The sequence below is a fragment of the Geospiza fortis genome, unplaced genomic scaffold, assembly GCF_000277835.1.
Source record: "Geospiza fortis unplaced genomic scaffold, GeoFor_1.0 scaffold524, whole genome shotgun sequence".
NCBI lineage: Eukaryota > Metazoa > Chordata > Aves > Passeriformes > Thraupidae > Geospiza > Geospiza fortis.
In genome coordinates this window covers 803,555-831,063 of record NW_005054437.1, presented here as the reverse complement: position 1 = coordinate 831,063, position 27,509 = coordinate 803,555, and the positions used below count along the sequence as shown (strand labels likewise).

Genomic DNA, 27,509 nt, shown 5'->3' with positions numbered 1-27,509 from the left:
ATTTTTGCATGCTAAATGCAAATACAACTCAGTGGCTACTCAAAAGTGACTAAGAAATTAGGTGTTATACAAAAAGCTGAAAAATATTGCAATGTATGTTTTTCTATTCTGTACGTGTATTCCAATATACAGCTCTATAATATATATTCATATATTTATATGCACTACTATATATGATACGTATTATGTGCTATTATATATAGTACATTTTATATATATATATGGTGCACATATGATATGCTATAGCTCTGCAATACTTGAGTTTCCTGAATTATTCTAAATTTGTTTCCCCACTTCTTAGGAAAACATCAGGATTATGAAAACAGCTCCTACAAAGTTTCAAGAGATAACTGGGTACCTTCATGATCTTCAAATCGAACTCCAAGTTCGGGCAGGATGTCATCCCGAAGAGCATCACTCAACTGCAGCACTTCAGTTACTACAGAGCATGAAAAATACTTTTAGTGAAGTAAGATTTGGACAAAGTATAGTTTTGTACAGCTACACAGTCACTTCAGTGCAATTAAGAAATTGCCACTCCCACAGAGAGAGAGAAAGGTCTTTTCTTTTAAGGTGATAACTAAATCCTGCCTTACTGCAGCCACACAAAGCAGCATCTTTCTTTGCAGGGACTTGAAAACCATTATTTTCTTCCAGGATACCCTCACTGTTCCTGAAGGGAAACAGAAAGAAAATCCAAGGCAATTTAGAAATGATGCAATAATTCTGCCAGGGTATGGTGGAAGGGTATATGACTCAGGAAGATCCTAATGGTTACTATAGGATGTGCAATACGAAAGGTTAAAAACCTAATTTTAGAAAATCACAAATTAACATATCCTGTGCTAAATCAAACACTGCCCTTTGAAGGACTATGATTTTGTTGATTTGTCAGAGGAACTGTAATCCCAACACCCTCTTTTTATTTCAAACAATCTATTTACAGCAGAACAGATACTTTTGGTTTGGCTTTCTGCACGGTGACCAGGACATCATGGCTAATATTTTTTCCCCTTGCAAACTTACCAAAGAGCCTTTGATGACAGCAAAGAGTTAAGAACTTAAGATTTAGCTGAAATATATGCTATCTTAAGGGGAAAACAAATCTTCATACAAGATAATTTTTTGGATAAGAAATTGTATCAGTTGAGAAGCAGCAGAATAGTTAAGAGGGCCTAAATTCATCAGAGACTCAGTATGCTGCTGTTGTGAATTCACTGGCATTTTTCATAGGCAGTCTGCTATTTGGGAAGAATACTTAGCAAGTATAACATGACAAATACTTGGGTTGGATGTGCTTACAATGAACAGGTGTTCTCCCTTTCAGCAACTCTTACCTGGTTAAACCCAAGAAGTACTCAGGGTCTCAAAGTTATTATTTCAGGCAGTGGAAGCTTCCATCCAGGCAGCTTCCTAAACACTGCACATTCTGGTAGATACAAGTACCATCTCTGAGCCTTCATCTCTTGCACTGCTCTCAGAGACTTGCAAGTGAACAGCACTGACTATCCTAAAATCATGAGAAGGAACACCCTGTTTCAGGGCATGGCTGAGCTCTGTGGCTCTCTTTGCACAGGAAACCACTGCAGTGGACAGAACCTCTTCTGTCTGCTGTAAACAGAGTCGTTGTTCCTCCTGATCCACAGCAGTGACACACAGTGAACCACAGTCGTGTTTGATGCACTTCTAAACCAGCCATTAGGATAAACCTGGGATCAGATTCCCTCACTGGCTGTTGATACTAAAAGGTGTTGGCTCTGTCAAGACTGTATCAGAAAAACCTACTGCTTATTCACAAAACTGTGCATCTGCACAGTTACACATGATCACTTATCTAAAATCATGAACAATTGAAAGCTGAAGAAGAAGAAATCCATCAAGGAGAAATGTATAATGAAACATATTATTTTTGAGAGGACACATGCACTGATCAATCCTGTCATGCAGAGGAGTCAGCACCACACTTCTTAAGGCTGAGATGTGCCTGTTCTTTGCACGTGGCATCTCCAGAGCAAATATGTTTAGGATAGGGTAGGAGGTTGTTTGTGGGCTGCCTTAGGACATAAGGAGGCTCTCACTGAGGACAGTGACCAGGAAACCAGTGGGACAATGCCTTATCACCAGTGCCCACCAACACCCCAGCAGATGGACACTCCTTGGGCCTGTGACTATTCCCCAGACCTCTTCACATCTTCTGTGAATTTCAAGCCAAAGTGCATCAGATGTGAAACAGATGCTGAGATGATGTGAATCAGAACACTGTGATGGGAAGGAAAAAGAGGAGCTTGAAAAGCATCTAGAGAATGCTGGATTGTAAAGACTGGCAGCAAAAGACAAGAGCAGGCAATGCTACAATGAGAGAGTTTGTCCCAGTTCTGGTCAACTCCTGACATATTTGGAAGAGGGCAGAAGGTGCAGAGGGCACTGTGAGAATTATTAAGTCCACATTTGAACGCTACCCATCTGGATGATGGTAACATTTTTGCAGAGTATATGTATTTTGATTATTACTAAAACCATAGCTTTAAAAATGGCTATTCTGTGAAATGTTTTGTAGATACATTTTGAAAGTGCATGTGTGTGGATGGGAAAATTTGTAATGCTCTGCAGGTTTACAGAGCCACATGCTTTTTATTTAACATCTGAGAATACTTAAAGCAATACTGATTGTTTTAAATAATATCTAACACAACCCTGCCAGCAACAGGCTATGATGGGGAAACTCCCTTTGCCTACAGCCATGCAGAAGCAATATCCCCAGCCACTAATCAGAACAACTTTTACAGTAATTTAATGCTTCCTGCAAGCAAGAATTTAATGGTAAAGGGAAAGAAATCTGTAGTATATCAGTGCAGGTCCTGCCAACCACCACTCAACTTCCATATATCAAATAGTTTAAAAGAAAGGTGCTTCCCTGGTCAAATTGCAGAGTGCCCCATACCCCAACCAAGCAGCCACTAGATCCAGTTTGATTGTCACTGTTCAGTGTATTTCAGGCAAAAAAATCACTGCCTTCCAAGTAAGAAATTCAAGTGCCAGTAAGCACTTGAGCCAAGTGTGTTCTAAAAATGATCCCTATGATATTTAGACCTTACCACTGCTAAAAGCAATGATCAATTTAGCTCAACCATCATAAAGCAAGGGGAAAAAAGGTCCATATGAACAAGTATGTTAAATACCAGAAGACTAAAGCTCACATTTTTGGCTGAGGATATACATACAAACCTCTTGAATTAATTCAAGTTACAGAAAATATTTACTATTGGAACTATTGGAACTTATTACTAAGCCTGTTTCTCACCATCAATTAGGCCTGTAAGAGTTTGACAATAATAACAGAGTAGTTACATTAACAAATACAGTTCTGTGCTTTTAATGTAAACTTAGCAGCTTTGGAAGAACTCCAAACAGTAGCAGAATGAGAGTTCAGAGTCTTTTCCAGCTGAATAGGTTACCAGACACTACAAGTAATTTAGTTTCTGTGTAATATATGGGTTACTTGTAAGTTTTATGTATTAAAAAAAATGCCCTGTTTTGCCTTCAAGTACAAATCCCAGTGTCAAAGTTTTAAGAAAACAAGAATCAAACACATGTTGAAGACATGCAAAATTCCACAGGGAACAACAGAAAATAGTAAGAGCTCCTGCATTAGGAAATATCAGTAAAAAATCAAAGAATGCTTAATGGAACAACCTTTTTGACACTCTATAGTTCTGCTACCAACATACACAGCATAATCAAAGCTTTTCAGAGGGATTAAAAAAGGCACCTGAAACTTCTAGCAAACTCCCAGATGAATTCTCCAAAGAGAACGCTCAAGTACCATCAGGGGAGCTACAATTTCAACTATTCTAACAAATAATAGTGAACATCTTGGGCTATTTAAATGCAGACACTAATATTGTGTAGCAATTTGCACTTTCAAGAAAATGCAAGCTCCCCAGGGAAGAGATCATGGGTACTTTCATACCTAGAAAGAAGGGAGCACCCTAACCTAGAAAAACAGCAGCTACACCTCATCATTCCAGAACTTTTAGATTCTTTAGGATATGAAAATTAGTTTACCAGCGTAAAAAGATTCCCAAATTAAAGAGACAGGCAGCAGAGATGCAAAAATTCAAAGCAGCTCTGATTTAAAGATGCCTTACTTTTATTCTCTAAGCAAGGAGAAACCATGAGCTGCCTCACACCCATACCTCCAGCCTCTCCCCCAGATTGGTTCCTATGACCTCCAAGTCTCATGTGCAGGAAAAAATTTAGGAAAATACAGAAAAGTCTCAGGTACAGGAAAAAGTGAACTCTCACCTTTCTTCTCTCTGGCGATTTGTCGCACTCCTTCTCTGAACTCAGAAAGAACTTGGAGGTATGGCATCACTGTAGACTCAATCTGCAGGATCATTTTTTCCACAGTTAGCTAATCATCATTTAGATATAAAACATGTCCCTACCCACTTCATATTTATGTGCTGTTGGATGGAATCTGACCCTCAGGAAAGATCTGTATCAATAAAAATTGTCACTGCTCTATTGATGTCAAAGGATAGACAAAAATTTGCATTAGCTGTCAATTCTCCTTTTGTGCAGATAAAATCAGCTTGTCAAGTTCAGCCTCTCCATTCCTTTTTCACCTCATTTCAGTTAGATCCATCACTTCCACAGGGGTATGCCACAATCCAGCTAACTATAATGCAGTGCAGGGATAAAAACAGCCCTCAGATAAATTTGCTCCTTCATGTACTGTGTTGTCTTAGGCCCAGCTGTTTATCAGATAATAATACCATGTCAAACACATATTAGGACTAATTTTCATTAAAACCCAGATCTGTTCCTGAGATTTTAGTTTATGCTAATTGCATAGACATTGCAATTCTCTATATTCCTTATACAACTCCCTCTCCCACAAAAAGTGGGGAAAGATTACTGTTTAATTATTTCAGGTGTAAGTAAACACTAGGCACAAAATCTCAGAGAAAAGGTCCTGTGAGTCTGGTCTCAATGGCACTGAATAGCAGCAGCAAGCAGTTAGTGAACAGCAACAGAAACAACTACGGATCAGCTACAAAAACAACGACAGATCACTGTCAACACTTCTCTGGAATCCCAAAAGGAAAAGCCAGGCCCTTGGGGGAAAGCCTTAATTAAAAGTTTAATTACTTTGGAGGGTGGGGAAGAGAAAAAAAAACTGCAAACTTTTGTCTCCTCTACAATTTCCACACGTCTTTCCAGTCTGTTTAATCTCCATGACAAATTTCTGTGCAATTAAGGGACAAGATAGTCTGTGATGATGTAAAAGTGCTCCTATGAAAAGAACCAAGGAGTTCTGTTACAACCTTTCATAAATATGAACAATCAGTTTCATAATCAGATCCAGTGCTGACAAGTCTGGCCCAAGGAGCAGACTGGGAAGTGAGGAACAGTCACATCTCCACTCCCCCACTGCACTGGAAATACTTCTTAGTGGAAATAAAGTGGTATGGGGAAAGCAGGCACTGTCACTACTTTATCAGTCATTTCAAGATGAAACATTTTTATTTCCACAACAACTAACTTAAGAGAAATGAGGAATCACTTGGAAAATTATATTGATACTGAGGTTTTCTGACTTCAAATCTCTTATATCCACTTTTCAAGTAAATTACTGACCCATGATAATTAAGTTAGTTTTTCTTTCAGCACTTTTGAATTGGATTATGCCTTTTTTGGAAATATTGACTCAATTGGTTCTTTCATCTCTAATTTAAAAAAAGGAACAATTGGCCTGACCCACAGCCTTCTGTAATTAATGAGAAGTTTTTGAACTTTGGAAGTTTACTTCCTTTAATTTGTGCTAAGATAAATAAGAATTTGTATGGAAGACTGAAAGACAGTATAATATTTAATGAAACAGCCAAAATATTTGCAATATTATGCATTTTTGTATTGTAATACTTAACACCAGTAATGATCCGGGTGATAAAAACAAAAGCTTCTTCAGTGTAAGAATTGTTAGCACAAGATTCTTCTGACAACTGTGCTAACAAATGTGGAATGTGTAAAACTTTCTGAAGAAAGGATGTTCTTTAATGTTTGGTTTTTGTATCCTTTCAAGCCTAATCAACAAGAAGGGATCCCTGAAAGAGACAGCAGCAAACAAGCAAGCTGTAAGTGATGCTCAGGCATCAGAAAATCAAAAACTACTTGTTGGTAGAATTGCCTTGTTAAGGTTTAGGGCTGGACACACTACATCGATCTCAGACCTTAGAGGAGGTTAACAAAACTTGGGCAGAAGGATGGATCACTGATAGTGAACACAAAGAATGCCACAAAGAATTTACAGGCCACAAGGACACTTGGCCAAACTCCCAAGATAAGGAAGAAACTCGTAAAGCCAAATCAGCAACTGTGCTGAATCAGCCCCCACTGGGTAAAAGGTAATTTCAAACACCAACTCAGGGACCAACAACTCAAAAGAACAGAAAGACTGAGCATGCAGACTAATTAGCATGGGAAGCAAGAAAATTATTAACCAAGAAAGGATAGAATACAAATTAATAAGAGAATTATGTAACTTGCAGCCAGTGAACACAAGTTGCTTTGTTTGCTAAAATGCATAAATAGTAAAAAGTTTGGATAGTTGGTGTGCTTGATTTGTGGAATGCCACCGAGCATTATTTGTTTCAGACATGCACAGCTCTGAAACAAATAATCAATGCTGCTCTTGAGGGTGTATTTACTGGCTTGTTGCACATGGGTAACAAATCCAATGTTTGTGGACAACATGTGTTAGCACAGGATTCTTTTTTTCCGCACAAGATTCTTCTCATTCTACCACCTTTGGCAATGCTATTTTAAGAGTGAAAGGACTTAGCCTCAAGCTATCACCAGTCCTTCCATAAAGCATATCTATTGGAAACACTGCCTGAAGTGTTAAATACAAATTTAATTTTCATTTTTCCTAAAAAGGTAAGTGTTTAAGTTCTACCTTTCTTCTGAAATTCAAAAAAGTTCTGAGTTAAATTTAAAAATCACTACTGATGGGCTTTGTAGGCAATACAGAACATCTTCCTTATTATATTATTAATGGAAATTTCCACAGCACACAAACATAAGTATTTACATTGGCAATTATGGGATGAGAATTCATTCCCATTCTTCCAACCACAAGCAAGCCTGCCAATTCCTTTGATGAATAAGAAGCCTTTTTTTTACACCAGAAATTTTCATTTACTCCTTCTAAGGAGGAACAAAAAGGTGCATGGTCACACCCTTAATGCAGAAAAATACGTGAAAAACAGCACTGATGTGTCCACAAGAGATTTTTGGCACGAACCAAGTGTTGTTAACTTTCACATGGAGTTATTTCTCCTGCCTGCACCAGAAAACATTCCAGGTATTCCAGAGCCCACCAGCACTTTCATCAGGTACCCCTCAGGTATTTCCAGAAAAATTCTGCACCCAGAACTGCTGGGTGACTAAAGCAAAACAGCCTTTGAAAGCCACATAACAACTGTGGCTGCAAATGAGATCAGAAGAAAAGATTGAAACGTGGATAATACTCCAGCTGCCTCCAGGCTGGTTTCTGGTGTACCACAAAGAAGTTTAATCAGTATAATTACATTTTTGAAACTACTTAGCATACAAATACTTGTAATGAGTCTTTAGACTGTAGCATGTGCTGCCTGTAGTTCACATGTGGTTTAGGAAACAGACTCATCATTCAGGAGACAAGATAATTCTTCTTCTGGTTGCTATACAATTTGTCTGTCATTAAATCAAACAAACCTATAAAAACCCCAGCTCTTGTAAAAGAAAAATCCTGCTTCCTAAGCCAATTTATTACATCAGATTCAAAAGCTAAAAGCAAAAAGAATGCAATTCAGCTACATATCAGTAATGTCATCACTTTAACCTAAGCTCTCGAAGGATACAGAGTAATTTTGTTTAGTGTATTTAGTCCTTCACTTACATTTATGTTTTGACTAGTCCCTCCAACAGGAAAACCAATTGCATCATCACTTTCTATGGCACCAAAAATCTGGTCAAGGAAAAAGAAAAGATTGTACACATCAATTCGCAGATATGTGAAAACTAAGCAATATCACATATACTAGGCTTTAGAATAGTTCTCACTTAACCCAGAATTCACAACTCTAAGATGATGTTCTGATTTGTAATTGATACATACAAATTGATGCTCTGATGATGATCTGTAATTGATACATACATACACCATACAAAGCATTGCCTTTCAGATTTAGCTTTAAAGATGTCAGATTCGTCATTCTGACTTCATATTTTTTCTACTATCTAATTTCTCTTGAACATATTAGGGGCTCTCCACTGTTCAACAAAACATTAGCTGAAACATAATGCAATTTGGAGAACTCAGAATTGGTCCTGCTGCAGCACACACTGCAGCTTGGGTCGTTTTGGCTGGGGGATGTGTGGAAGATGTTTAGTTTCCTCTGAGATTTGAACAAAGACTGTACAGATCCCTCCATACTTGAAAATACAAGTTATAACTGCGCAGTGCAATAGCACCATTACTCCTTGCTGTTACATACCTTTAGCATTTGAGTGAGATAGGAGCTGATGTTTTCTAAAAGAAGTCTGTTTGGCATCTGTCTGGAGGATTTCTTTGCAGCAATATAGGAGTTACTCTGGCTGACTAACGAGCGCATTTCTTCTAAAACCGAGCGGGTGTCAACATTGTCACACAGTGCTTCATGAATTGCTGCTTTCTTCTCGTAAAAACTGAGACAAAAAAGATTCTTTTTGACTACTCATGACAAAAACCCTGCAATGTACTCTGAAAAGTCTCTGTTAGAAGAGCAAGGGGACCTAAAAGTAAGATAACTTTTTGCTGGTTGTAGTTTATATTTGAAAGAAAAACAGATGAACAAGAAAAAAGGCATTATGATGCTGCTGTTTTACTGCTATAGACAAAGGCAGGCAGCATAATCTAATTGGCAACAAGTAACCACACATCGAACAATTTTTCAGCAACTGGCCTTTTCATGAAAGTTTGTTGTTTTTTTTAAGCATTATAAATTGCTTATTTAGTATCTTATTATTATTAATTTTATTTTTTTACAGTATTGGTCTCCTATCCCTGTGTACCAGCCAGGCTCTCTGTTTAGTATCTTTCCAGGAAGGACACCAATTTGGAAGTTAACTTAACACAAAGTAAATTGTTATGAAAATATTATAAGTAGATAAAAGGACTAAATTCATGCAAACCTTTGTCATGTAGTGACATGTTAGTAGGTATTATAAATAATACAACATATTAAGTACCATTTCATGACACAAAGGTTTTAGGGTTTCAAACAATGTACTTTTTCCAAGAAGAAAGAAAGGTAGAAGAAAGGAGACAAAACCAAATATCCCTGAAGCATATCTTCTATTTCTCCCACTTCTTTATCCCTTCCTTTTGACCTCTCTATTACTTATTATCTCCCACCTTTTTAAATAAAGGGGTTATCTCCACCAACCTCACGTTGAAGATAAATTTTTCAGAGCATATCACTACACAGAAACATCTGCACTTAATCCTTCAATAGTAACATTAGTGACCACAATAGTGAACTGAACTAGGAAACCATTTTAGCACTGCCATGTAAGATGCCTCTCTTTTAAACTTCAGACAAAAAGAAGTCATTTAGGAAGCTGTCTGCATTACAAATAATAATTGTAGTTTTGTTATAAAACTCAAAAGACTGCAAAATTGGTATCACTGCCTCAACAACATATTTTCAAACACTGGCACTGTCTTTGATGGTTTAGTCAGGTCATTTAACTTCTGTTTGTCGCAGATAGCTTAATATACTTTGAAATATGTAAAATACTGTTTTTCCAGTATAATATTTCCAGTTTGTAGACACTGTGAATTACTGGTCATTTGTCAGAGAGAAGACAAGAATTCACATAGTGAAGAAAATGACAGCTATCTAACAAATAAGTTCTTTCCCTTCACAAACATGGCAATGAGGCATGCCAGTGTACTTAACATAAACAAAAGGGAAATTAACAATTTAATCTATCCTTCATAAAGCTGTCCCAAGATTAAAATGATTGCTTGTGAAGAATTGGGATGTTAAGTGGGAATGCTACAGACATAAATATCACTATTCACATTGTAAGTGATATGGTAAGGAAAAAGAACCAAAGATGAAGTGACACAATTCAGAGATAAGTAAGAATGCTCCACTCACTTTTTGTTCAGCTCTACTTCTTGATTTTCCCATTTCTGAAACTGGCCTGTCACATCAGTGGGAGCTCGAAGAATATCCTTCACATTCAAAAAAAACTCCTGTAAAAGAAGAATATAGATAGAAGTTGGTTTCAATTACACATAACCAATACTTACTATGAAAGGGGTCATTATTTCCTAATGAGACTCCTAAACTTTATGGCTTCAACGCTGTTTCAACCAGGATATAATGATGTTTCTCAAGACCATAAAACCCAATAAAGTCATTTTGCATAACTCTGTCAATCACAGTTGGACTGCAATTCATTTTTATCTCTTGCCCTCTTAATACACGATACCCTATGATATTCTAACACCAAGCTGCTCACACAAAAATATTTTAAAAATGTTTAGGCAACAGTTCTTATGGTAGATTTTAAAGTGTGTTGCTAGCAATGGAAGCTGAAGAATAAAATGGTATTATAGCAAGGATCTGTTTTAAATGGGCATCCAGCTCAGTAAAAAGTCATTTTAACCTAATCCATGGCCCAAACCAAACATTTTACACAAAAAGCAGAACAGCTTCAGCTGGAGAGACCAAGATCAACAATCTCAAATTGCTGTACAGCGTCCTTGTGGGAAATGTGAGTTTAAATTATGGCTCCAAACTAACCAGGGACAGGAACTGTGCCTAACCTCTCACACACCTGCAAGGCATAGAGGCAAAGGCTCAATGTTTGTGGTGAGGAGACAAAGTGGGAACAATATTCCTTCTTTCCCTTTGGCTACATTTGTGTAAAGCCTGACCCGGGAGAAATGTTAGAGAGTGTCTGTTGGACTGAGCTCTATAAGCAACTGAGAATTGATCTTGTGTAAGTGCCAAGCTGCTCAGAGATGTCAAAACTTGGAGAGAGCACCCAGCTGCAGAGAAATGTAGCATGTAGCAGTCTGTGGGATTTACAGGACTTGAGAGTTTGATGGTATCTAAATAAGCACCGTGCCATCCCACCTGATGAATTCAGAAAGCAAACCCAGTCTGAGAATATGGCCTGCATATCCTTGGAGTTCTGTTCCTTGAAACATACATGGCAACACAAAGATTAGAGAGCTGGAGAAGAATGGAAAACTTACTTACATTCATAAACTTCTCATATTGAATAGCTGACTCCATGGTATTACTTGAATAATCCAGTGTATCCTTCCAAGAGTGCATGAGGAAAGCCAGCCGTAACTGTCGTGCTAGTAGGAGGTTTAAAATAAACAAGGGGAGTTTTTATAAGCTGAAACACTTTCATGGACTCCAATACTGCAGTGGCTAAGAACATAATCTTTAAATTTCGTACTAGCACTACATCTACCAATAAAACCACAACCACTACCATCCATGCTGATAAATACCAACAAGGATGAGAAGAACAAGGAAGCTATTCTAAAGTTAGCAAAGAAGACACCTGAAGTTACCCTGAATAAAAAAATTATCACAGTCACCACTCCAAGTACATCAAAACCATTCCCATTCCAAAATAATTTGTACCTGTGTGTTTCTTCAGTGCATCTTTTATGGTAATGAAATTCTTCAAAGATTTGGACATTTTACAGCCAGCAATTGTTAAGTGCCCAGTATGCAGAAAATAGCGAACCCAGTGATCATTTTCGAAATATGCCTGCAGGAAAAAAAAACAAAACCCAAAGAAATGTTTAAAACACTGTTTACATACATATGAAGTAGGAAAACTTAGAGAATAAAATCCTGAGAATCAAAATTCGTGTTTATACAAAACACACATCAAGTAGAAAAAGCTGAATTAGGGATTTGTGCAAGTTGCCGTCAAAGCAAAGCATGTTGCTCTATCACTGCAGGAAGGTCAGTTCGTTCACCTCAGACTGGGCCAGTTCATTGTCATGGTGAGGAAATCGGAGATCAAAGCCTCCTCCATGAATGTCCATCGACTCTCCTAGAACAGATCCACCCATGGCAGAACATTCAATGTGCCAACCTGGACGACCCTGTTAACAAAATGGCATTACTTGGTTACTAGTGACAGTCTTCCTCCCCTGCCCCTGTCTCATTTCCTCATGCTGTTACTAAGAGTAAAAAAGATTCTCAATTTCAGCTTCACAAAAGGAAACTGATTTAAAGATCCAGACTGGCAATCCAGCCTGTAATATTCTGATTATCTTGCTTACTGTTCTTTTAAAAGCTACACTAATATCTTTGATCACATGGGAAAAAAAAGGAAACAGAATTTACTGCAGATAAAGCTTGTCCATTAACAGAGGACAAACAACAAATAACAGCCATGCTGAGCCTGCATGCAGACTTCTGCTTAAAATGTATCAGACTTGATACACATTCTAGATTATTAAATGAACACTAACCACAGAATCTTAGCACTGAACACATAATCTCCACAATTTATAAAGTGTTAATATGAGGTGAGGCAAAAAAAACTTGTGTAACTGTGCTACTTAAATAAGCGAAGAAAATCCAAATCCTGATTATAATGCCCTTCCTTACCTTTCCCCATGGAGAGTCCCATGAGGGCTCTCCTGGCTTGGAGGACTTCCATAAAGCAAAATCGTTTGGAGAACGCTTCTCGCTTAAGCGATCAGCTGAGATGCTCAGGTCACCTTTCAAAAGAGAAAATGTAAATGTATACATTTTACACCAACATTACTTATTTTTGGCATTGCTGTATCTCGCATAAAGATAACCTTAAAAAAACCCCAAAACAACAAAACCCAAAACACAAACCTCCAAATCACTGAACCCTCACAAATCCTCATTATTAACCTTGATAATCCTTTGGGGTTTTGGTCAATGTTTGGCTGACAAGTATCAGCTGCACTGGTTTCTAAGTTTTGACATGAGATTCATCTACATTCTCTTACCAGGCACAACTCCAATATTGTGGTTATAGAAAAAGAAATACAGAAAGAAAAAACCCATCCTCAGAGACAAGTAAGACTGCGATTCAATTCATTCCAAAGTTAGATGGATCTAAATTGAGACTATGATTGTCTTAATCTGCACATACAATGTGATCATAGAATATTTATTCCCTAATCTCAGCTGCTGCACAGAATGATTGGTGTTTGTTCAATAGCTACATTTACTCCTCTGTTACCTCCTGCTCTATGAGTGTTTTATTAAAACCTTTTAATATTCTTTTTATAGACTTTCTGTATGATTTGCTAAAACTATACAACTTTAGGAGCAGATAACTAATGAGTTCCATTTACTGAGCATTTTAAGTTAATCCTCTGCTATAGCTCTATTGAAAAAAATCTATATTTGGATTTGGTTCAACACAACAAAGTTAAAGTAAGAGCTCTAAGTAGGAAAGAGGAACCCAAATATTTGTCATGAAATAATCCCAGCCTGATATGGAAAATTCGTGCCTGACATGTGGAAGATCCAGGTTCAAGTCTTTGCTCCTACTCTGAGCCAGACAAACAGGCAAATAACTGGGCTATGGCCAAATGACTGAGTTATTCACAATTCTGACCAAAAAAACCCTCACAAACAAATAAAAAGCAACCACAAACCATCCTAGGATTAACAACATTTCTTGGTGTTTTCCAATTAAAAACTTTCAGGAAAGTACTGGCTCAAGCTACAAAACTTTGGCAAAGAAATTGGTAAAGGGAGTGCAGCAGGTAAATCATTAAGCTCTGACTGTGACTGATCCAAATGTCAGTAAAACCAGTTGAAGAGACCCACACACCATCAGTTCCTTCAGCAACTGAGCAAATCTTTACCTTCACCCTCTTGAAGAGCTTTCTGATCACCTACAGCTTCAGGCACCAACTTAGCATAGGAGTGTTTTTCACTGGCATCAAACTTCATAGTATCAAAGTATACAGATCCATTAGACACATACCTGAAAAGTTAAAGATCATTATTTAGTGAACTTTCTATCACAACTTAACTGAGGTTTATCCCCAAAATCACTCCCATGAGTTTTCTAGTAACTTCATTCACATTATGGTACTGCTCAGTATTTTAAATATTACTTAGGTGAGTCTAAGTTTTAAGGCCTTACCATACAAAGATTTTGGACAAATCATTGGAAGTAATAATAAAATTAATTGAAGAGAAAATAACAGCTACTGTTAAGCTTTTGAGAGGTATCAGGAAACAGTCACAAGAACTACAATTTTTAAAAATTTATGTTATTTGCAACTGATTTCTAACTGTCACATGTAAATTTTTGACGATTTTTGATGAAGATCAGGAATCAAACACAGTTCAAGCGAATGGGACTTAGACTTTATTTTAATGAACAGGATTTCACCCTGTAGTACATCATAAGAAGCATATCAGGTAAAAAATAATAGGTCTTTTGCAAAGAAACCTGAAATTTCTGTATTTGATGAAAAACTGCTTCTGGCAAAGATTACTGTTGCAGATGAAAATAGAAAACAGGTCACAGCTAAATGCTAAAAGCAATCATTCTGGCATCCAGTAGCAAACTTACCCATAACCATTATCCACAATCTTCTTCACAAAATCCACAATTTCTGGCACATATTCACTAACCCGTGTTAAAACGTCTGGAGGTAAAACCTAGAGATAAAAAGTAGAATTAAATATATATATATATATATGGAAATTTGCACTAAACATATATGTTATGTATTGGTTACAATTTTGCTCAAAAGCAAGTGATAATAAAATCTAACACTCCTATTTCAAGCTTTCTGCTCCGAACCAATGTGCTGTGGCCACTTTTTCCTCAGCCTTTAAGGGGATTATTCCAGCTCTTCTGACAGAAGAGGCAGCAAGTCCCTCTGATTTGCAAGTAAATAAATCAACCTTCACTGACCTGAAGCACTGCCTGTGACACAGCATTTGATCTGCAACAGACAAATCTCTGCTTGATGGTTACCATCACATAATTTCTTAATGGCTGAAGACTCTTAAGTAGGCAGTCTAAATGCTGAGGTTGGCAGGGATCTCTTGTGCAGCCCACAGATTCCAGCTCAAACTTTTTTGGACCAGTTTATGATTATTTCCCCATGTTACACCAAGGGGATGGCAAGGAGAGCACACATTAAACCTGGTCACCAATGAAGTGATGTGCAACAACCACAACAGATTTAAGATTGTTGAGATGGAAACAGAGCAAGTAATAATTTAACACCTATCTATTAATATTAAAGGAATTTATCAATAAGGTTGAAATATGAGATTCTTGAAAGCTAATAAGGAGCTATATTGTCTTTTGGGTACTCTAAGACACGGCACATACATCTTTAGAAGACAAAACAGTTCATTTACTTACGTTGAGTGCTTCCATATCTTTATGAAATTCCCCTTCCCAGAATTTGGGGAGCTTTGAGAATATGGAATTATCAGTCACCTGACTGCCATATTTTGTGTCCAACCAGTCAGACAGCAAATCTTTGCCTTCTTCCAACAGTGTCTAGAAAACAATAAGAATAAGAGCACCTGATCCAAGACTTGCCCTGTTTAAATTGTGCAGAAAGATCTAATTTGGAACAGAGACAGAGAAATAAGGAATAAGACATTTGCAATGAGACAGTTGTGAATACAGAGTAAAGCAGGTTTCTACCATATTTTTATCATATTGTTCTTCATAGATATATGAAACAACCAGAGCAAGGAAGATAAACTGTTAAGTGGTATCTGTTTTGATACTGCTCACTTCAATAGGCATCTGGAGCTTACGCTGTAAACACCAGATGGGACTTGCAGTTGTATTACATTTTCTGTTCCCCCACTGCTACTGGATAATCTAACAGAAGCCTTACTGGGCACACTGCTAAAAAGTGTCTGAAAGACTAATTTGGACATCAGCAAGGATACCTTTTGGTCTTATATTACAGGATTTCTATTTCTGACACTAGGATATAATGCAGAAGGTATGATTGCTTAGATTTTAGGGTTTTTAAAAGTTCCATTAGATCAGTATAGACTTTTATAAAAGCACTTGATATTGGAATAGCTGGGCTTTGTTAAAAAACCCCATAATTTAGAGACAGGGTCTTCTCAAGAAGGGAGCACATAGCCATGTGTACCTCACAGTACTTCAAATAATCTGAAAGCAAGAGAAGATGAATTTACTAAAAGACAACAACTACTAAAAATAGTTATACTGACTGACTTGATTACTGGACAGAACCAATGAAGTTAACATGAATATTTGTCACTAAATGTAACTGTTTTTCATAAAAATAATCATGAGCACAACTTTGGGGGATGTATTTTCCTCTCTGATCAGAGACAGAAACACTTACGTGGAAAACTGCCACCACTATTGGAACATCAGAAATGTGTGTTCAGTAACCCCTAATGAAATTAATTAATCAAGACAAAAAAGTCAAAGAGAAAGTGTAAGTACATACAAGAGCAAAATCCTCACTGGAGGACTGAACTGAAGAATCAAATTTCCTTATTGAATGCAGAGTACTAAAAAGTTCTCAGTCCCACAATTTCTCTTTTTATGAATTAAAGGTTCCATACTGTCTCAGGGAATTACTACGAGCTACACATTATTTTTAAACCTCCTAACAGTTACAAGCCAAATATAAAATATAAAAAGGAGCTCAAACTTACCTCATGACATCTGTTGATCTCTTCAGCAGGGAGCTTTGCTTGGAGAGCTTCTTGTAGAGGGTCAAAAGCAGACTTCACCGCATTTTGAATTCTTTCCAACATTTGCTTCTTATCTGGGTCTGTTGTTTCATTTAGTTTAACTGAAAAGAGCTACAATTAAAAAAAATAAATTAGAAAGCCAGCTGCAGTACAGCAGCACCATGCTCCATATACAGAATATTATCTTAGCCACATAGTACCTTGCTAGGGATGAATAAGACATTATGCCACAGAAAAAGCTTTGACATCAACTACTGAAATATGAAATATGCTCCTCATCAGAAATAATGGTGCAATCACAAGACTTTAGTTTGCATCCAAGTTCATTTTTTCAGAAAGACTTCATAAATCACTACATCATCATCATAATTACTGCTGTTTTCATTTTCTATGCAGCTGATCACCTTAATTGCACAGCTGATTACCACGAATTTGAAAAGGACAAGCTTTAATGTGGAACAGGGAGAGGTTAAATGCAATGTTTAGGCAGTATATCAGGCAAAGATAGCTGGGCAAAATTTCCAAGCCTCCTATTTCCAGTCCTGTATTCAATTCATCAGAATGATAATCTCTTTGTGATTTGTAGTTCTAAAAATTACCAGAAAATCACCTTCCCTCACCCTCAGTCCTGAATACACAATTTATTAAATCCTTAAAGCTTTCCAACCTTTTCCTTCCAAGGTCATCAATGGTACAAAGGAGAAACCTCCCAAGCTTTAAAAGGTTACGGACAGACCACTGTTCAAAAACTCTTCTAAAGGATTATTTTAAAGGCTTGAATTCTAACACACAAACATCCAAATACTGTTTGAGCGATACATGCACTCACAAATAAGCGCTAAGATCACAGAAATCAAGAATGGCTTTTAAAGAATTCGTCAATTCTAAACCAATGTAAAAAGCAAAGTGATGTGCCGTTCAAGTAACATTTCTAACATGTGCAGTACCAGAACTAAAAGAAGCAGAAAGTTTAAAGAAGCAGCGGAGTCTGAAGCATTCTTTAGATGCTTTCCTACATTATTGAGTGAGAACGTAAAACACAAGCGGAGATTACCACACCCACCTCTGAGGCAGTTCTAACATCTTCAAGCAGCTGATCTGGTGTGGATTTGCTCTCTCTATATCGTTCAAAAAGGTGATTTTGTCTTGCTCTCTTGATGATCTACAAATCAGAAACATGAAAATATTCCTGTGAAGTGACACACAGTTAAGAGTGCAGATAAAAATCTATTATGTACAAAAGGCATTTCCCTATAAATTTAATAAGCTACAAAAATAATGTGCAATAATACAAATCAAACACACCATACACACTTAATGGACTACCTCAACAGAGTCAATTAATTACCTCATCAGGCAAAGAAAATAAATTATCTCTTTAAAATACTGAATCTTTATTATTTGTGACAGCATTCATTATTATACATCACTAAAGGGTTTGCTACCATAGGAGTGCTACAAAACTGAGAAAATCAATGCTTTTGTGCACAAAGTGTTGGTCTCAGTAAATAAATGTAAGATTTCTCTTGGCTTATCAAGTGGCAGTTACATGTGACCGACTTCCATTCTAAAAGTTGAACATCTTAGATTGCAATTTAAAAAAAAAAACCTTACCTTGTCATCAATATCTGTAATATTCATACAATAGAAAACATCATATTTAAAATAATCCCTCAAGATTCTTCTCAGGATATCAAATGAGATGTAGGACCTAAAACCAAAAAAATACAGGGGTGTTTTTAGTAAACATCTGTATCTATTCTGTGCACAAACCATTTTAACCTCAATCAATAACTGTGCAGCAGTTTTACTTTGCCCCCATCTATTAGAAAGTTTTTAATTCCACAATGATAAAATATTATAAGGTGCTTTTAATCTTAAATTGCAAGCATTGAGTCGAAAGAGACCATTTTCTAGTAATATACTCATCTGAATAATACTTTTTCTAATAATCTTTTGCTTCCACTAGGCACTGTTACCACCTCTATCAAAGTAAGGGATGCAGTACCTGGCATGTCCCATGTGAGAAGCATCATAAACTGTTGGACCACAGCAATACCACAAGACCCTTTTTCCATTCTGAGGCTGAAATACTTCCTTAATTGAAAGAGAAGGTACAATGGTCAGAAGAAATTGAAGACATGACCTCAGGCCAGTAACACCCCATTTGGAGATGAGAACATGAAAACATGGATTATAATTACAAAATACAAATAGTTATTCCATTCCCAACTTTACCATAACTAAAGATCAGCACTAGCTTAATCCTCTGAGAGAGATAATGGAGCATGGCTGCTTATGTTCTACGCATTCTAATCACTCAAGATATCAGCTTACAACAATTTGGACTAAGCAGGCCACTATTCAAACTTTAAGAAAAAGTTTTCTTTTGCATTGAAAAGGGTTACACCCTATAATCAGTTCACAGATACTTGAATACTACATCCTGTGTAAAATTAATATTCTTAATACTTCCTCTTTCCCAAAGGACTTTCAAACAAGACCACAAGAAATTTTACACTTTTTATATTGCAACTATATAATTGGTGAGACGTTTTTTACACAGACAACATCTGAATAAAGAAAACTGTGATTTTATTCTGCTCACACTGCCTACACTAGTGTGTATTACAGCTGAATGCCTGGCTACTTTGCATGACAACTTGAAACTGGGAACTGAATATTATGCAGTATGCACAAAGAGACTCACACTTGTAGTGTATATATATTAATGTAAATAGCATTACATTTGCCCAGCCAATGCAATTGATTGGTACAGAGTTCCTGGCCTGTGCTTGTTAACGTCCTACAAAATACAACCCAGAGACCTGACTATTGACAGGGCAAACATTCCAGAAGCAGGATTTGATGACTGCTCTGTTTGTGTTTCTAGGGAAATCCCCACTTCCCTTTCATTTACTCACCTTACTTCGAGTCAGGCTGTTGTAGAGGCAGAGCCTGGAATGTTTTGTCCCTTCAGGGGGAGACCAGGGAGGCTGCACACGTTTGCCTTTACCTAGGAGAAAAGGTAGTTTAAAGAAAGTTTAAAAGACACTTTCCACAAACAGATTTGTAATATAACATTTTCTCCTTATCACATCATTATTTCAGAAGGAAAAAAACCCCACATCTAAATGGAGAAAAGAGCTTCAATCCTAGTAATTCAGCTACTTCTGTTAGAGACTCCTACAAAGCCACCAAAACCAAAGTAAATTATTGCAATCTAGTTTATTTTCTACTCTCTAAATTGCCATTCCTATTAGTTTTTGATCCAAGTAGCAGTGAGGAAGAGGGTACAAAAGCAAGAGCATGCAATTCAGGTAAAGTATTACCATGAGTTTCGAAATTTAATGAATCATTAATGAAGTGTTATGGCAGTCCTGGGCTATTTGCAACACCACTGATTTTACTGTGATGGCACATCACAGATCTCACACAGAATTTGCAAAATATCTCCAGAGTCCAGAGGTGGTCTCTAGAGCCAATATTAACAGAGTATGTGCACTCAGGGTGAGAGGGAGAGCTGACAGAAAGGCTTAGAAAGAACCCCAGCTTTTTATCATGCATTGTTGCTAAGTACACAAGGCATTTCTGAACACACTCATTTACCACAAATATGCTCCAGTTCAGCAAGAGGCTACATTTTGCCATTAAAGAGAGTAGATAAAACTCAGGGTAATCTTAGTGACAATATTCTTGAATTTGTTTTCTCCTAAATTTGTGAAGCAGCATAGCTGTTAAACTCATGGGGTTTTTCAAAGAGAAGTATGGGCATGTGATTTGTCAAAGAGTTGCAGTTTGCTGTGTAGTGGGCTGCTTACAGCTGTAATGATGTTAAACCAATTATCACATTAACTAGGAATGAAAGCAAACCAAGAAATTCAAAAATACAGCAAGTTTGCCGGCTTAATACATACAGCACTATGTTTACGAATTCTCATGGTATGCATTTTAGCTGCAAGTAAAATATTATACGAACTATTTGTTTTGACAACAAAATTGCCTTTCTTATCCTGTGTCTCAGGGTGCTCTTCATCAACTCTGTTTCTCTCAGTATCTTCATATGCATATTTTGGCTGAAAACCTTCAAGTAATGTAAACATTCACGGTATAAAAAACGTAATCTCTTCATCTTGCTTTTTTGAGTAACTGCCCAAATAAGAAAAAAATATGTTAAGTGTAGTACTCTGTCTCACTTCATGGGACTTCATTTAATTTCCATGCTATGAATCCATGGCAATATGTGTCCATTCTAAACATTTCATTGCATGAGGTACTTGTGAACAGAACACCCCAAGTTCAAGAGCAGTCTCTCCATAACACAGGTCATACACCAAGGTATGGATTTGTTTACTCTTTGATTTACAGAGATTACTCTGGCATGCTTAATTGTGGCCAATGCTTCCCTCAGGGAAAGAAGCCTGTGTGGGTTAGCCTAATAAAAGATAAATCTGTAAAGCTTTCTTCAGTTACAACCACATGAACACAAGGAAAAACCCAGATACTGCACCCCATATTTCTCAGCTTGTGAATTAGGTGTCACATTTTACCCACTACACAGATGCCAAGGGCAAAGTAAAAGGCTGGTAAAATATTGGTTAGTTTGGTCAAATCCACCTCTGCCAGCCAACAGCCTTTCCTCTGGTGGAACTGAAGTTCATTTGCTCTAATCCACCATGGAGTTTTCTGCCACACCACAAAACCAACAATGTAGTATTCATGGTTCTTATAAGAAGCATGGCAGATTTGTGTGTTATTTTCATGGTGAACACTGCGGAACACCATTCCAGGATTCCTGAAACACATCATGAAGATACAACCCTTCAGAAAGAGAGATTTAACAGTAAAGATTTCATGGTCAGGAAAATGGAAACCTTTTCTGTTTCTGCTCCACCCTAATCCATGGAAGTCTACAGACAATCTGCAGTTAGTGGATAGATCTGCTATCAGAGCCAGGGGTGCAGCTGAGATCCCTTCTCTGCTGGAAGGAAATAATAACCAGCACAAACACTTGAAGGCACACACAACATACTGAATTTACCCACAGCAGTCTGATTTTAACTGCTGTTCTGTTAGGAATTGAGAACACAATGGGGAGAGGTTGTGAAAAGATGGCATTGGAGCAATACTAGTTAACAATCATCAGCAAGAATGACAGACATGCATTCATTTGTAGATATTGCAAGCACTATACAACAGCTCTGCGTTGTTATTTTTCATTATTTCATGACTCCCTGAGCAAGGATCTCACTATAAGGCAATTAAATTAGACTAGCTCATTGGAAAACAACTCAGGAGAGTGATGCAGCTCTCAAAAATGCCTGCCCATGCTTACACAATGACCTAGATTAACCAGTTAATACTTCCCCAAATCATCAGCATGCCTAAATTACCATGGTTAAAAAAGAAGCCCAGACATTCTTTGTGAAGCTAAGTGTTAATAACAATTAGAAGAGGAAGTATTCAGTTTATTGTATTGTGGATTTGTATATTATACAACTATTTGGTTAATCTTGCAAGGAAAAAAGTAGACTGGGCAAATCTTGGTATTTCCAGGAAAAAGCCCAAACCCACACATTCTGTTACAAACCAGAAGATCGCCAGCTTTTTAAAGAAAATACACATAATCCAATTCTGTACACTGAGGAATTTTAACTTACAAAAAAAAGGTAACAGCTTTTACATCCAAATAGGTCAGGATCTATCAATTGCACAGTAACTGTATGCAAGAATAATGTTATGACTTTGAATACAAATTGATACTGTAAATCTTAAGGCGTGCAAGAGAGTATGAAAGGGAACTTCTGGGAATTCTCAGCAATAACAACCAATACAATGTCAGCTAGTCTACAACCTGCTCACCAGTTTCATATTACTCACTTGTTTGAAGTTTACAAGGCTCATTTTTGTCACTGCTGCCATCATAGATTGCTTCTATGTGTCTGTACCACCGGACAACATGGATATACTGGTCCACAGGTGGCCCCGAAAACTTTCTGAACACCTCCACATCTGCATGTGAAAATGTGAACCCCTGGATATAACTACGAGTGCTCAGGTACTCGTTCAGAGCCTTCACCCTGGCTTCCTCTTCACTAATGCTCAGAATAAAACTGTAGCTGGAAGCTGTAAAGAGAGGCACAGGACATTTGGTCAGCATTAAAAGAAGGAGATCCCATGACCAAAATATATCCTTATAACACACATCTCCCCCTGTAAATTAGCTCTGGTAACTGGTAAGAAATTTGAGAAAATTAGATTTAATACAAGCTACCAAATAACTATGTATTTCCTGTTAACAGGATTATGTTCATGCTGCCATAAGTTTGTGAAGACATCTTTCAAAGAGTGACAAGGACAAGAACACAGGTCTTTTTCATAAAGAATATAATCTACCAAAATTGGAGAAAATCCTTCACACAGAGCAAGCCTAATCAGTCACTCTTTTCTATGCTGCTAAAACACTCATCCTGCCAATATTTAAATATGATTCATTTTATGCACTGTGGAATGGCTGTGAATACGTCCACTGAACTTGAGCACGTAGTTACATCTTTGCAGGGGCGTTGCCTGCACACAGGCTCCCAGCACAATGCTCAGTTCTTCCTATTTGCTCTAGAAACTCAGAACTTCAGCTGCTGCTGCATAATCCCATGCTTCTCCCGTGCCCCCTTCTCTCCTCAAGCACATGAATAGTATTTAAAATGAGTAAAACCTACACAAAAAAGCAGAAAGGATTTCCGATCATGGCTCTCTCTCACAATTTATTAATTCTGTGATTTCTCTGGTATATAGGCAAAGCAGGTTCAGTTATGTCTCCTCTGGACAAACACAGGGACACAGAGGAAAGCTCTGTGTGTTGGTGGGGATGCTCACTGGAAGAGCAAGCCCTGTGCGTGCCAGGGGGCACAAAGCACTCTGAGGTTATGCTAGCACTGCCATTAGGCAAACCCAGCATTCACATTTTCCAGCAGTGATTCAATGTTTGTAGCTCTGTTCATGTTCAAAGTACTGTACAAACATGAAGGCAATATCCTGCCTAGGTAGTCAGCCAGCAAGGTAATTCAACCCAAGGTCACGTGCAGTGAAGTGAGAAGAGGCAGCAGCAGAGCACCTGTCCCTGCTCCCAAAGCCCAACACAGACCACAGCCACAAGTGTCACTTCTCACACTGGCAGGAATATCTCCTGCACGGGGAGTGCCCAAAGCATGGAGGTGCTCACAGAACAGCTCTTGGAAAGGTGGGAATGAAAGGAGATGGGAAAAGTGATGGCTAGGAGAGGATGGGAGGGATGGCACAATTGAAGTTCTTCCAAATATCATCAGTTAAAACTTTATGAACTACTTTCTATACAGAAATGAATTATTAAAATATCCAACAGCAACTCAGGATGACAGGGAAGTGGCAGCTAGATACCAAACATGTTTGTATTCAGCTCTTTGGGGTATAAATGAGATATAGGGACACATTGGGAGAACTAATAAAAAAGGTCAATGACTTTAAAAAAATTTAAAATAATCAAAATTCACAAAATATATTTAATATCTATGAACAAAAGAAGACAGATCCATGTAAAGTATAAATCCTTCTCAAGGCCTATCCATGTAATTGCTTGGTACAAATAAGGAATACTAAGGAAATAATGGCTCATAACTCCACCTTATAGGCTTGCCTTATCCAGCTGAATAGGATTCAGCTTTGGCTCACACAGTTAATTTACTATAATCTTTTCATGCTCCTAAATATTTACTGATGTTTATCAACACAAAAACTTCACATGTTTGTACACATTAAATAGTTTGTAACAGTTCTGTTCATTAACAGTGGAAATCTAAGACTTGAACATGAATTTTGTATACATGAAAGATATGAGGGAGAAGGCAAAAAAAAAGGTATTACAAGAATGATCTAGGTAGAAATGAAACTATATCTCAAAGAAAAGATCTTTTGCAAGGAAAAACAACACTCAATTTGCAAAGTATTATTATGGTTATTATGACCATTATTCACACATCAGGCTGCTAATGGGAAGCAAGTCAGTGTATCTGAAACAATGTAAGTGCTTTCCAACCACATCTGTAAACCAATCTAAAAGGGAACTTGCCCAAACTTACACACAAATACAACAAATATGACAGCACTCATACAAGCTAATTTTGGCAAGGAGAGGTAGCAAACACTGCCTGTGAATGTCAGGACCAGTTCAGCACTGATAAGCTTAACAACTGAACCTTTTTTGAGCAATCTTGGCAGAGACATTAATACTTAAAATGTTTGGCAGGCTCACTGTCCCATTCCCAGGGTCCCACATCAGTTTCACAGGCTGTGCTGAGCAGATGACTGTGATAACACCGCCTTGGAAGGCAGTGTAGCAGCGGATCACTTGTTTCAAGCAAAAGGAATCAGTGACAGCTGTCTATGTAAAAGTCTGTTCCGGTTTAATTGATATAATGACTAAAAGAAGAACAGTAAATCTACAGAACCTGGTTTTCTGTGATTTCCATTCTGCATGCTCAGTTCCCCCCATCTTGCAATTCCTTCAATTCATTAAACACTCCCACTGAAATATCTATCTCCTGGTACCTCCTAAGTGCTGTATCCTATTTTACCATGCTCCTGCACAGCTCCAGCCCATCACTGCTAAGTCTGCCAATGCTGTGCAAGAGGCAGCTGCCCTCTGTCAAACTGATTGATTAATTAATACCAGTCAATGGATTCAAAAAGTACTGAGGGAAGAGGCCCAATGGATATGTGTACATCTGACCTGTTTTCCTTGTTGCTTTAGGAAAACAGGCTAAGGTATTGCCCTTCTCTCTAACTGCAATTTTTTTCCATCCCCAAAACAGAACAGATGCAGTTGTTACTACTCAACTGCATCAGGAAGTGTCTCCTTGACAGCAGAAACACGAGAGTACTACAGAGCTGTTGCATAACACTGAATTTTAACTCATGTGAACAGAATGATCCATAGATATCGTATCACACAAGAGGAAACAAGCACTGAGCACCAGTATTGGAGAGGTAGCAAAATAACCTTGAAAAATCTGAAGAATTAATGTCATCCAGTAGAAAGTCCTTTCAAAAAGATTCCACTGCAGACATCAATTCATACAGTTCTCACACCATAACCACTGATGTACAATCCCTTTGGGTGATATAATTGTCACACATTCTTCTTTCCATGCATGGAATGCTTCAGAGACTTTTAAAGGACACTGGGAATTTGTCTGAGAGACTGCAGCAACACGCAGACTCAAAGGCACAGGACAGCTTCTACCTTTTATCTGCACATAAAATAACTTTTGAGCCTTAATCAAGACACATAATCCCCACAATATAAAATTTCATTGAAAATTTTCACTTTTATTAACTTGAGAATGAAAACCTCTGCTCCTTGAAGGTGATGGATGGCAAATAAATACAGGAAAGCCATAAAGAAGGCAGTAAGCCGGCTGACACAAAACCAGGGAGTTACTTCACTCCAGGAAAAAGCATGTTTCCTGGGCTTCCCTGAACCTGCTAACCTTGTCAGTCATAATTAGATGACAATGTAAATATTCTGGGAATTCTGCAGAGGCATTCTCCAAAAAGAAATCTTACCCATTTCTGAACATTTTGAAACGTAACTTCTCATCCCATTTGGCTTTCACAAATTTAAGAGAACACACAAAAGACAAATGTAACATTATTAAATCGGCTCCAAACTGGCCATTTATCATCATGGCCAGCCACTCTAGTACCTTTGAAAAGAACTCCAACCATCTGCTCAGACAAGATGAATTCTCCTTTTCCATTAACATTTCACAAGAACCAAACCAATGCAGTGATTCCAGCTAATGCCAGACACAGCATGCACAGAGACAGAAAAACAAAGGACTTATCAAGATTCACACAAAAGGAGCAAGAGGCTTTTAGATGAGCAGAGATTTTTAAGACTGGAGTATCCCACACCAAGGAAGAGCTTGTCAATCCTAGTCCTTTGAGCCCTGGAAGTTTCACTTCCACTTTTCCTGAACTGAAACTAAATATAACAATTGCAGATTCAGTTAAAAAAACACCCCACCCTAACAAATAGTAACTAAAGAGTTTCTCAAAGTGCACCTGAACTGAGCCTTTCTTGGGTTTTTCCCCCTAAGACACTGAAAAGACTTCTGAAAAAGCTGATCCCTTGATGACAAGAAATGTTGTACTTTAGTGGGAATATTACAAGAGATGAAAAAAGATCAAAGTAACTTTCGGTTACTTTGTTGCTTTGTTAAAGAAAAAGGGGCAAAAATATCTGTATTTACAGATCCTCAACTGGAATGACAGAAATTTCCAACCCTTTACATACCATAATGCTATTTCATACTTGCATGACTGGTATGCCAAGTTTCCATTTGCTACAGTAGTGCCAAAAATTATAGTACTACCCCAGCCCTCCTTCCATATGGAAGCGAAGAATACAACCCATCATTACAACACGGCCACAAAAAATGTCCGTAAAAGTCCAAAAGTTCAGGCGTGAGTTCAGGGGAGAGCACCGATGGCTTGGGGAGGCAGTGCGGGAGGCACAGAGACAGGTGAGAGCACGGACGGCGCTCTGAGCGGCACACGGACCGAGCGCACCGAGCCGGGGCACAGCTGCTCCCGGACGGCGGTGACGAGGAGCTCCGAATTCCCCCCACAAATCGCGAACGCCAGCACCAGCCTTACACCCGCGGCGGGCACCGGCGA

At 37.8% G+C, this 27,509-nt stretch overlaps 1 protein-coding gene across 1 annotated transcript in view; it reads right to left on the bottom strand.

Moving 5' to 3' along the window:
* Nucleotides 1–26,397, bottom strand: part of CARS1 (cysteinyl-tRNA synthetase 1) — a 30,668-nt gene extending 4,271 nt beyond the window's left edge. Inside the window, exons 1-19 of the mRNA XM_014309548.2 lie at nucleotides 26,394–26,397; nucleotides 22,674–22,919; nucleotides 19,718–19,809; nucleotides 18,802–18,890; nucleotides 18,408–18,504; nucleotides 17,857–17,955; nucleotides 16,755–16,904; nucleotides 15,460–15,600; nucleotides 14,653–14,741; nucleotides 13,934–14,055; nucleotides 12,690–12,802; nucleotides 12,050–12,178; nucleotides 11,706–11,835; nucleotides 11,307–11,410; nucleotides 10,194–10,291; nucleotides 8,544–8,733; nucleotides 7,946–8,014; nucleotides 4,306–4,387; nucleotides 359–439 (exon numbers count right to left, since the gene is read on the bottom strand). Of these exons, the coding sequence (XP_014165023.2) occupies nucleotides 359–439; nucleotides 4,306–4,387; nucleotides 7,946–8,014; nucleotides 8,544–8,733; nucleotides 10,194–10,291; nucleotides 11,307–11,410; nucleotides 11,706–11,835; nucleotides 12,050–12,178; nucleotides 12,690–12,802; nucleotides 13,934–14,055; nucleotides 14,653–14,741; nucleotides 15,460–15,600; nucleotides 16,755–16,904; nucleotides 17,857–17,955; nucleotides 18,408–18,504; nucleotides 18,802–18,890; nucleotides 19,718–19,809; nucleotides 22,674–22,919; nucleotides 26,394–26,397 (2,125 nt within the window). The remainder of the gene's footprint in view (nucleotides 1–358; nucleotides 440–4,305; nucleotides 4,388–7,945; nucleotides 8,015–8,543; nucleotides 8,734–10,193; nucleotides 10,292–11,306; nucleotides 11,411–11,705; nucleotides 11,836–12,049; nucleotides 12,179–12,689; nucleotides 12,803–13,933; nucleotides 14,056–14,652; nucleotides 14,742–15,459; nucleotides 15,601–16,754; nucleotides 16,905–17,856; nucleotides 17,956–18,407; nucleotides 18,505–18,801; nucleotides 18,891–19,717; nucleotides 19,810–22,673; nucleotides 22,920–26,393) is intronic.
* Between the last annotated feature and the right edge of the window lie 1,112 nt (nucleotides 26,398–27,509).